General features: G+C 29.1%; 2 protein-coding genes and 1 long non-coding RNA gene across 4 annotated transcripts; 2 read left to right on the forward strand and 1 right to left on the reverse strand.

Moving 5' to 3' along the window:
• Positions 1-324: 324 nt before the first annotated feature.
• On the forward strand, positions 325-1,602 carry LOC109607458 (uncharacterized). The gene has a single exon (XM_049967404.1). It carries the CDS (start codon positions 325-327, stop codon positions 1,600-1,602), a length of 1,278 nt encoding a protein of 425 aa, XP_049823361.1.
• Positions 1,603-4,335: 2,733 nt separating this feature from the next.
• LOC109608206 (uncharacterized) lies at positions 4,336-7,468 on the reverse strand. 2 transcript variants are annotated; one of them, XR_002192275.2, is made up of 5 exons: positions 7,248-7,468; positions 7,114-7,195; positions 6,977-7,047; positions 5,212-5,397; positions 4,336-4,772 (listed from the first exon to the last, which is right to left on the reverse strand). It is a non-coding gene; the product is annotated as an uncharacterized LOC109608206 (long non-coding RNA). The 2 variants fall into 2 exon arrangements; XR_007548218.1 differs by having other exon boundaries at positions 6,977-7,060.
• Positions 7,469-10,408: 2,940 nt separating this feature from the next.
• Positions 10,409-11,849, forward strand: LOC126265566 (E3 ubiquitin-protein ligase SIAH1A-like). The gene is made up of 2 exons (XM_049967406.1): positions 10,409-10,905; positions 11,804-11,849. The coding sequence occupies exons 1-2, from the start codon at positions 10,409-10,411 to the stop codon at positions 11,847-11,849; spliced, it is 543 nt and encodes a 180-aa protein (XP_049823363.1).
• The last annotated feature ends 3 nt before the right edge of the window (positions 11,850-11,852 follow it).

An 11,852-nucleotide genomic window follows, 5' to 3' on the forward strand; every position in this document is an offset into this window, starting at 1 on the left:
AGGAAAATTTTCAAAAGAGTGACTGTGATTGCGCATAACGGGCAAGCATTCGACCATCAGTTCATCCTGAACTATATTCTCACCAAAACAGACATCAAGCCAAACTTAATTATGCGGGGGACAAAAATTATTTTGGCTGAGGTGAGAAATGTGCGATTTTTGGACTCGCTGATTTATTTTCCAATGGCTCTGGCAAAGCTACCTAAAGCTTTCGGTCTTGCTGGAAACTTTAAGAAGGGGTATTTTCCACACTTGTTTAATACCCTGGAAAATTAGCAATACGTGGGTCCTTTACCATCTGCTGAATTTTACGGTCCGAATCAAATGAAGCTCGAGGACCGACGTACGTTTTTAAACTGGCATCAAGAGCATCAGAATGATGTTTTTAATTTCCAGGAGGAAATCGTCGCATATTACAAGTCGGACGTGGAAATACTAATGAGAGCCTGTCTTTCATTTAGGTCGATGCTTCTTAACGAGTGTAAGGTTTGTCCATTCACCGAAGCAACAACAATAGCATCAGTGTGTAATAAGGTGTTTGCTCGAAATTATCTGGAAGCTGATACAATCGCCGTTATTCCCCGTGGTGGTTACCGATTGGCTGATAATCAATCGGTTATCGCTTTACAATGGTTATTGTGGGAGGAGAACGTACGAGGAATCACCATACGCCACGTCGGTACAGGTCGAGAACACGTAGTAGAAGGAGGACTCAAAGTTGACGGATTTAATGAGGAGCAGCGGCAGGTATTCGAGTTTCACGGTTGTTACTTCCACGGATACACCAGCTGTTTCAAATTTCACCGAGACACATCGATTGGAGGAGGTAAAACGGATACCATGCGAAATCGTTACGAGGCCACCACCATTAAAACGGCTCGACTTCGCAACTTAGGATTTGAAGTCATCGAAATGTGGGAATGTAGTTTCCGCACATTATTAAAACAGAGTTGTGAAGTGCGTGATTTTGTCGAAAACCATCCCGTGTTGAAAACATCACCATTGAATCCTCGTGACGGTTTTTATGGAGGACGAACCGGAAACACTGTTACATACTACAAATGTAATGAGGGTGAGCGCATCAAATACATCGATGTATGCTCGTTGTACCCTTTCGTGTGCAAGTACGGCCGATTTCCTCTAGGACACCCCACAATTCATGTAGGATCTGCAGCCCAGGACATTAATTTATCCACCGTAGATGACATGGTGAAATGTAAAATTTTACCACCCACGCAGTTGTACCACCCCGTTCTCCCTGTCAGGATGAAGGGAAAGTTAATGTTCGCCCTTTGCAACAGCTGTGGCGAAAGTTCACAACAACGTGAGTGTTGCCATTCGGAGGAAGAACGGTTGTTCACTGGGACATGGGTAATTGCAGAAGTTCTTAAAGCATTGGAAAAAGGCTACAGGATTGTGGAAGTGTTTGAAGTGTGGACATACGAAACGCGTCAATACAACCATGCGGCGGGTCAGCTGGGTTTATTCACAAAAATGATGAATAAATTCATCAAAATTAAACAGGAAGCCTCCGGCTGGTCCGCGGATTGCGTAAACGATGTAGTGAAACAGCAACAATATCTGGTGTTCAGGCCCGCCTGAAGTTGTACGAATATCTAGAGATGTTGGATACTCGTGTTTTATACAACAATACTGATTCCGTCATCTATGTGACAAACAACAGTTCTTCAGATCCTCCAACTGAAGAAGAAGAACCAAGTGAGGAAGACATTTTGCCCATTAAGAGAAGACGAGTTAGGCGACTCATGTCTGACAGCGAGGATGAGTGTTGAAAAATAAATAATTTTACAAAAGTTTTCTTGTTTTTGTTGGAAAACAGTCGTTTAGTTTAGTTTTTGTTTCATTTTTTTATCAGTCCTTATATGAACTCTTCAATTCAATAAAAATAATTCATAATTTATCTTGTCTTTTGTATTTATTGGTCTCTATATAACGTGGTACGAATATTGTACTCAGTGTTGATTTATCCTTCAAACCGACAATTTGTATTTTGTCTTCATCAAATAAACAGAACACAAATCAGGTTAAGAAAAGCAGCTATAACGAAACTATACCCACTACTATGCAGAAACAGTAAAACGGAGCACTCAGTCAAGCTTCAAATCATTAAAACTGTTTTTTTCCTCTCCTACGCAGAGAACCCCAAGATCAATGGCGTAAACTGTTGTAACGAGTCTTTCAAAAAGACTTCTTGTCCCAGGCTCTGAGAATAAAGTATGTAAGTTGAATAGAGCTGTATATGGCTTAAAGCAATCATCCAGAGCATGGAACAAAAAACCTGACGAGGTCCTCTTAGATCTTAAGTTTAAAAAGTCAGAAAATGAACGGTGTGTTTATATCCAAAGGGAAAATAATCATTTGACCATTATATGTGGCTCATTTTCTGATTTTTTCAAATGATTCAGATAACATCAGGAATGAAGACGCTCAAGAGTCCAAAATAGATGAAGTCGATAAATCTAAATGTTTTCATCGAAAATATCATCGTTGATGATGGACATTACTTCTTGGTGGAAGCTCCTGACAGAACTGCAGAAACCTTATCTGTTTATCCTAGTCCTTTTTTTGTTTATAAGTTTAAAATGGCTATAGATGGAGGGCATATGAAATATCGACCGAATTGGCGGAGGAATTTATCACCACGAAGTGATTATATACAAAAATAACTTTGTGACTCCGAGAATCAACTGATTCACACTCAAAACATAGAAAATATGTGGATGAGGACGAAAAGAAAACTCCGCTGCCAATTTGGTACCTCAGAAGATCTATTCCCATCACACCTCCACGAATTTATATGGAGAAACAAATAAAAATCTCAATGTTTATGAGCATTTTAAATTATATCAGGGAAAATTTTATATTTTATATTTATATTTTATATTTTATATTTTATATTTTATATTTTATATTTTATATTTTATATTTTATATTTTATATTTTATATTTTATATTTTATATTTTATATTTTATATTTTATATTTTATATTTTATATTTTATATTTTATATTTTATATTTTATATTTTATATTTTATATTTTATATTTTATATTTTATATTTTATATTTTATATTTTATATTTTATATTTTATATTTTATATTTTATATTTTATATTTTATATTTTATATTTTATATTTTATATTTTATATTTTATATTTTACATTTTATATTTTATATTTTACATTTTATATTTTATTTTTTATATAATTGAAAAACATCCTTCAAGAAAGAGGTAAAAGTGGTGGAAAATGTCACAAATGCAACAAGCCAGGGCACTTTATAAAAGACTGTTCAATAATAAAAAGAGAAAACCAAAACAAGGGTCAAGAATCCAACAAGAATAACCACCAGGAAAAATATTATTGGTTTGGAAAAACGTTCAGCGAATGTGGTCACAGTGGAAATAAAAATTATCCTGAAGACAGCTGCTACGGGAAAAAAAAGAAGAAACCACAAAACAAGAAATCTGTGTATTTACTCGAAGTAGAAAAGGAATGTTTTAAAACTGGACAACTTGACAGTAAGTTTGTGGTGAACAGTGGCTGCACCAGTCATCTAACATACGAAGAGGATTTGTTGGTGAATAAAACCAGAACACTACCACAGAATATAAAAGACTCCAACATCCTATTATGCTCTAAACTCAACGTTCAGGTTTATGATAGGTATTCCACTGCAAGTCAAACATGTTATCAACATTTTTCCCATCCAAAAGTTAATTTTGATAAAGAGAATATATTTTTATATATGTTTTATTATGGTTAATACGTGAAATTATGTTTTTGAATATGTTCTATATCCAAAATTACAATAATAAATCCTGTGAGTTTTGATTTTCTTGACAAATTTATAATTTTTCTAAAATTAAAGAAAATATATCAATTCAAATCTCTGATAACGGAAAACTTACGGAATAGGATTAAAATGGAATCTTCAAAAAACTTTGAAAATTGTGCAATTATTCACAAGAAAACTAAATAAGAAAAAAATATTCAGTCATTTATGCCGAATTTTGACAAACGGACAAACTCAACAGTTTACCATCCCAAGTATATTTGTTGAATTAGGTAAATGTGATGTTTCAACCAATCCACAAAAAGTAATCTAATTATAAAAGTGAACCTCAGAAATATCCAACGAAATGAAAAAACAACCATTGGCCAACTCAAATTAATGAATCAACATCAGTCTGCAGGTTTAACATTAAATGAACATTTTAAGACAAACGTCCAAGTTGCAAAAGAACCAATAAAAAATATAGAAAAAGAACATTCTTTCAACAACCTCAAAGAAATTGTCAAATTTATCAACACTAATTTTTTAAATGCAGTAGGTTATAAACCTTAATAAGACAATTATCAATTGTAATTCGATGTACACAAATTTAATAAGCAAAATTCGCAATTTCAGTTGTCTGAGTGTAGAAGGCTGTGATGTGATGTCTTCTTAGTATTTTATCTCCTTGTCTTTTGATCAATTCAATCGATTTTACCAAAAAAACACCTAAAATTTTATATAGAATAGAATATGTATAGAAACTTCTATACATATAAATAAACAATGCCCAAAGATGTTGGTAAGAAAGTGAGAGGAAAATTTATCTTTGGGTACAAGATATTCGGTCTACATATGGTTTAGAAATGTCCAAAAGAATTAAAATAAAGCATCTGTTTTGTTGTAACTACTTCAACAGATCTCACATTTGAATTGGCAAATCTGGACGCCTTTATTGAATATAATTTCGAAGTACCTAAAACATAAATTAGATTAGGCCAGTTAGTCCAGTAAAAATCAAAATACAAACTAAATTTTATCACATAGATAGTTATAATCAATATTATTTAGTTATACATCCTTTCAAAGACGACAAAGTTAAATAAATTAATTAAAAAAATGTCGTATATACAAAGAAATCGTGTATTATCATAATAGTATAATTAAGTGTTTATAAATATAATTTAACATATTAGAAACCAATTCATTTATAATTTCTTTTTTGATCCTTATATTATTTCAAAATTCATCAATTATCTCATTCCAAATAATATCTTTCAATGAGTAAAAAGGACTTTTGACAAATTTTGGCGATGAAGATATAGTTCTGGTCAGAAATATCCAAAAAAATATTTAATTACTAATTTTCACATAAATAAGAGTTTTTATGAATTAAACATTTTGTATATTCTTACCTTCCTTAGTTCTGTTAATGATTTATATCCATATCGAGATACGATTGTTTTGAATTTCTTCTTTCTTCTTTCATTCTTTTATGTTATGTTATATATATTATGTGTTGTTTCCTTACTTCTTTACAGACTGTCCACTCTTCATTAAAATTGAGTCTTAGATCTTCCATTTTAAATATCGTCATCATTCTGTATAAACAAAAATAAATGTTAATACTTCAATAGTTTACAATTGTAACAATACTGTAACAATTAAGCATTTCACTATTTTTAACAACAGTTTGTCTATTATGTATAAAATAATAATAGTAACAAACTCTAGGTAATGCATGGCTTAATATTTCTATTTCAGCAACAAAAAATATATTTATAAAAAAATGTGTATGCTTCTGCATAGAGTAGTAAATAAAATATTATTGATTCTGTATGTCGTATTTAAAATATTTAAAGAATAAAATGGGAAAATCTGCTTTATTCTACTAAAACAATTCAGTCAATTCCAAACTTGTAGAATTATTTATATAATTGTGTAATATTGTAAATTATCTTAAATCTATAAATAAAATATTTTAATAAAAAATATTAAAATTAGACAAAAATTTTCTAATAAGATAAAAAATTATTTAAAATATTAAATTTATTTTAATTAAGTTTATTTAAATTTTTATAAATATAAAAAAAGTATTTAAAAAAGTGTTTATAAAAATATTGAGGTAAATACTTTAATGAAATATGAAGTCTTTGCTGCAAAATTGTAGAATTATTTATATATAAAATATATATATATATATATATATATATATATATATATATATATATATATATATATATATATATATATATATTAATTCTGTAAATAAAACATTTTAATAAAAAATTGAGATTAGTTTATAGATTTCACAAGAAATGGTATAAAAATAAAATTAATTAAATTATTAAACTTAATTTTATGATCTTTTGTCTCTACTTAAATTTTTATAAATAAATATGTAGAAAGGCATCTAAAAATATTTAGGTGAATAATGAATAATGAAGTTTTTACTCAAAAATTGTAGAATTATTTATATAACATATAATTTTATAAAAAATTATCTTACATGTGTAAATATATATTCATAAACAATGGATATATACCTCTCTCAATTTACGTAAGAGACATTATGATACAGATGATAAGAGATTAAAATGTGAGAAATTATTTTAGTTAATCTAGTTTCGAATTTTTGGATTTATAGATTCACTTTTAATATTGATTACTTTGATCCTTCTAGCATTGCACATCTAAATCTTCACCAAACAGTAATTTCAGTTTCCATTAAACATTCTCTCATGAACAATATAAATAAGTATTTAAATAAATACTTCAATAATTAACAGAAAATGACATAAGAAACAACTTAATTCTAAACAACAATTCTCACATAATAATTTAAAATTAGTGAACAAAAATTATGGCACAATATCATAAATAAATTGGTAAAAACTATTAGATGTCTGAAAACACTGCTCTCATCTATGTCTCCAGAAATCTATGCATGAGAAAAACAATCGTATTGTTTCTAAATAAACAATAATAATAATAATAAAATGGTTAAAAAGATTATATGATAGAAATTCAACACAAATTTAACAAAAATATGCTATGAAAGACATGAAAGATTCAAAATTAAAGAGAAAACTTGACATTTAAACAAATAGAACAAAAACAGATATTATTACAATGGGAAAATTTTTAAACAAGAAATATAATAAATATAAATTTTCATACCCAGATTTTATTACTCTTGTCGATGGTTTATCAGTTTAACAGTTGAAACCAAAGAACAAATTGTACTACTCCTTCAAAGAAAACCTACAAATATAATTTCATCATCTTAACAACATTGACATTATTTATACCAATACCAGTATAAAGAGCTGCTGCATCCAACCCAATTAATACCAACAGACCCTATGGCAAAACTATTCAAACCTAATGATTTAGGGCCTAAAACATTCAAATTATTTATTAATTCTTCGCCTAATTTATTGAAACTTACCCATGAGTGTTTCATTAGATTTTTTAGATCATTCATTACATCTGCTCGACAATTTACTCCAATAAGTGTAGCACTAATTTTATTTACCGTTTATTAATACTATTTTATAAAACAAAACTAAAAAATGATAACCTTTACTGAGAAATGGCGCGCAAATTGTTGAATGGCGAATTTCGTTTGGCATTGTCGCCAACCTTATTTATTTTTCATAGAAAACCTATTTTTTGTTTATTTTTTAATACACTAACTTAAGAAAAATACACTACACATTGTATTTATTTATTAAAAAATATTTAATTAATGTTGTAGGTCTAGTGAATTCTTAGTAGTTCATCTGTATGTAGTTCTAATAACATTCAATCACACAATTAATTGTGTGCCATATATTAATTTAAATTATCAAAGTTTAATGTGATTTCATTTATATTTAAGGTAAAGCACATCTCTTAAATATAAGTAAGAAAAATTTCTCATAGATTTGAAACTGAAAGGATTATAAAATTATTATTAATAATATAGTGATATAATGTTTTACATTAGAATTTTAGTTTCTAAGTTAAATTATGTTCAAAATACAATATATTTTATAATCAATCAAGTTTTGTTAAATCTGTTGATTGGAGCTTTACTTATATATTATAACATACTTAATAAACTGCACAATTATATAAAATAAGTTTAGCTAATTAGCTAATGGGATGTTTATAATATTAATTTTAATGTATTCTTTTGGTTATATTGAAGTTAAAAATGCTTCATTCTTTATATTTGATCGAGTGGCAACAAGTAATGATTTAATTATACTTTGTTTGTAATTATTTTCCACTACAAAAAAAAAACCTAACAATAAATGTGTGAAATGTTTGTTTAATAATATTACATCTAATTATTTCAATTTCTCACAGATTTGAAACTGAATGGATTATAAAATTATTATTAATAACATAGTGATACATTATTTTACATTACAATTTTAGTTCCTAAGTTAAATTATGTTCAAAATACAATATATTTTATAAACAAATCAAATTTTGTTAAATCTGTTGATTGGAGCTTTACTTATATAACATACTTAATAAACTACACAATTATAACATATAAAACAAGTTTAGCTAATTAGCTAATAGGATGTTTATAATATTAATCTTAATGTATTCTTTCGATTATACTGAAGTTAAAAATGCTTCATTCTTTATATTTGAATGAGTGGCAACAAGGAATGATTTAATTATACTTCGTTTAAGTGTGAAAACTTATTTAATTTGTCTTGTAAATAATAAAAAGAATTATTTGAAGTACCTAAAAAAATATTAATTAATCTGGATTTCCTTAAAATTAAAAGAATATGTAAATACAGTAACTTTAGAGGATTGTCGTTAATATACTTTGTTTTTGGTTACAGTCAGAAGTATCCCATTACATGGTTGTTCTATAGATTTTAAAAGTAACTTAATTATTTAATTAATTTACTTAATACGAATATATAATATTCGTAACCTTGCCATATCTCACTTTTATTTATATAGATAGCTTTGAGATGTATTAATCCTGTAGTTCAGATGTCTGTTATTTAAATAACTTGAGAAAGTTAAATATCAATGCTGATAATTCACAATGCTCTTTCAAATGTGATAAAGCTGGTCTAGACACTAGCATAAATCGATTTCCGGTATGTATTTGTATGCCCTTTCCCTTATACAAACACACGGCTTTATTGCCGACTAAGTTTATTTAAGGAGATTGTGTTACAGCTGTTAACAGATCAAAATGTAAAATATTATTATTAACCTAGCATAAAATAGTTATAAGCATTTATTGATATTTAATAAAATTTCTTAAAAAAATTATATTTCGTTAAAGACAATTGATAATAAATGTTGATATGTCTTTGATCCCACATATCTAAATACCCACCAACAGGAATTTTAGTTACAATTTTAATAAAAAATAAAATTATCAAGAAACAAATTAGTATAAAAAAGCAACATTAAAGGACCTTACACCAGGAACTATCACTAATAGTTAAACAATGATCTAAACAGTAAAAAAATTACTATTACTAATTAATTAAGAAAATATTTTAATAAAACAATGTTTTATACTTCTGGTAAAATTTCTTATTTTACTTAGAAATATCATTAGAATAAGGTTTAAAATTGTTGATTTTTACCTAATTGTTTTTAACATATTAACTCATATTTAATGAAACATAATAAATAAAATAAATATAAAATAATAAAAATAAAGGGATATGAAAAAATTATTTATTATTACAAAGATTTAAAGTAAGTTGTTATCAAGTAAGAGTTACTAATGAATAAAATTTATTATGTTCTATGTATACTACAAATTTGTATTAAAAAAAATTATCTGACCTAAATTTGTAGGGCAATCTGTTCCTTCTGGAATTTGATATCGTTCCTGTTTTGGAAAATATACCTACATTTTTATTTATTAACGAGAAATTAATTGGATTCAAGGACCCTGGTACATTCGGCAATGCAAGGTATTGCTTAACCATCGAAATGGTCTTCTCTGTAGGGAATCAGTGACTAAATTGGAGTTAGGTTATTTATTATCAAGGTAATCCCTCAGCTTCAACTTCTTCTCAACATGGACCTCCAGCAAACAGACTCTCCTATTTTGTTAGACACTTCTCAGCGTTTTCTACATTGTCTTGAGACACAAATGCTGTCTAGTCTTAGTTAACAGTTTAATGCCCTCCAAATAATTGTGAGAAAGTCACTTCTTAATTTGTTACTAATGTCTTTAACACGTTTAAGGATTGTGCACAAGCGGTATGATTGATGACAACATAACATATTTCTTCCCAGACAATATAATAGTTGTAATCAAATCAAATGGCTTTAGTAAAGGAACATAATCTTTTTGTCAGTATTTCCTAAAATCTCCCTTAGTTCAGAAGCTACTTTTGGTAGTATTTTAGTTTTAACGATAGGTAGTAAATATTTGATGAGATTCATTGTATGAAGCCATGAAACAGGTCACAATAAATAGAATTATTACCGAAGGGTTAACAAAATCCAGAATTAAATGAGATAAATAGGTAAACGTTGACAAATTTGTATATATTAAAGGGAAACAGTATCTGCGACCCAAACGATCAGTCAAAGGAAACATATAAGATATAACTAATCACCATGTCCCAAATTAATTACGATCTGATCTGCGAATTCGAATGCTCCATCTGCTTCAACTACATGCAGCCCCCAATGAACATGTGTCCTAATGGCCACTTATATTGCTGCTCATGTTTCAACAAGATCGACCGATGTCCCATGTGCAGAGGTTGCAAGCAGGGAGCTCGTAATTTGCGTCTGGAGCGACTGTTGTACTTCCCATGTAAGTATGCGGAGTCGGGATGTATATTTGAGAGTTTGGGTTCGGCGATAAATATGCACGAGGTTGAATGCGTAAGGAAGCAGTTTTCTTGTCCTATTGCTCTTATGTATGAGTGCACGTGGCATGGTTCGCTCTTGCAACTGGAACAACATGCGAGGGACAACCATCGCTTGTTGGATGACTTAACAAGGAGTTACTGGGTGCCCATTTTAATTCCAGAGCGTTGCTGGAGAGATATCATCAAATTCGACGAGGCGTTGTTCTTGTTGACGTTCTGTGGAGATGTGGATGTGCTGTATGTAGGAGTGTATGTTTTGACATCTGCCTCAGACAAAACGTACAATTATGAGTTCACATTCAATGGGAACGACATACAGACGAGTGTGGCTGGGATTTGTTCCAGCTTCAATGAGTTTGCAATACATAAAATTGATATGGATAATCGCCTGTCGTTTCCACTTAATGTGCTCAACAAATTAAAAAATAATGGAAAACTTTTTTATCGTATTAATATTACAAATAAAATGAATTTAATCTAAGTTATATCTAATATATTTTATTATTACCAAACATAATTAATTAGGATTTATTAGACCCAGCGTGCCACTTAGAGTTAATACAAACATAGATAAGGCAACGTGTATCTTATACTAATCATCTAATGTCGATATAATAACTGATAAAGTCAGCAAATTTTATTAGATGTATTCCCCTTTTTGGATAGGTACCATGTCGTTTGTTCCAGATGTGTTTTTCTTTGGGTATGATCCAGACATATAGAGTGACCTAACACTCTACAAGTACAGTTCCTTGTATCAGAATGAGTATTTTTAGAGAAGCCGATGTAATAACATTTATCTATATTCAGTACCAGACACAAATCAGTGCCACAGGAATCCTTGATACTATTGTATATTATGACATCATCAGCATAGGCCAGTGCAGGACAATTTAACTTAGACAACACGTCATAAATAAATAGGTTGAAAAGAAGAGGACCAAGGATGGATCTTTGTGGTACTCCAGAACATATCACTTTAAGGAAAGAAAGACATAGTTTTTTCCTCCTTTGAGGTAAGATTCAAAGTGTAATGATATGAGGTGAAGTACAGAATCAGCATAAATGTAATCCATCTGAATTCGTCTGTCAAGGGCTTCACAAATGCATTGACAATATAATTGGGAGTATTTAGTTCCAAATTATTGAATGAATATAGTTCCACCGCTTTGAAAGATTAGATT

Source organism: Aethina tumida, chromosome 5, assembly GCF_024364675.1.
Source record: "Aethina tumida isolate Nest 87 chromosome 5, icAetTumi1.1, whole genome shotgun sequence".
Taxonomy (NCBI): Eukaryota; Metazoa; Arthropoda; class Insecta; order Coleoptera; family Nitidulidae; genus Aethina; species Aethina tumida.

Bases quoted from the DNA above. Each gene is read 5' to 3' on its own strand.
- LOC109607458 (XM_049967404.1), top strand. From the start codon at position 325: ATGAAGCTCGAGGACCGACGTACGTTTTTAAACTGGCATCAAGAGCAT.
- LOC126265566 (XM_049967406.1), top strand. From the start codon at position 10,409: ATGTCCCAAATTAATTACGATCTGATCTGCGAATTCGAATGCTCCATC. The intron at 10,906-11,803 runs GTATGTAGGAGT...GGGAGTATTTAG, and splicing joins TGTGGAGATGTGGATGTGCT to TTCCAAATTATTGAATGAAT.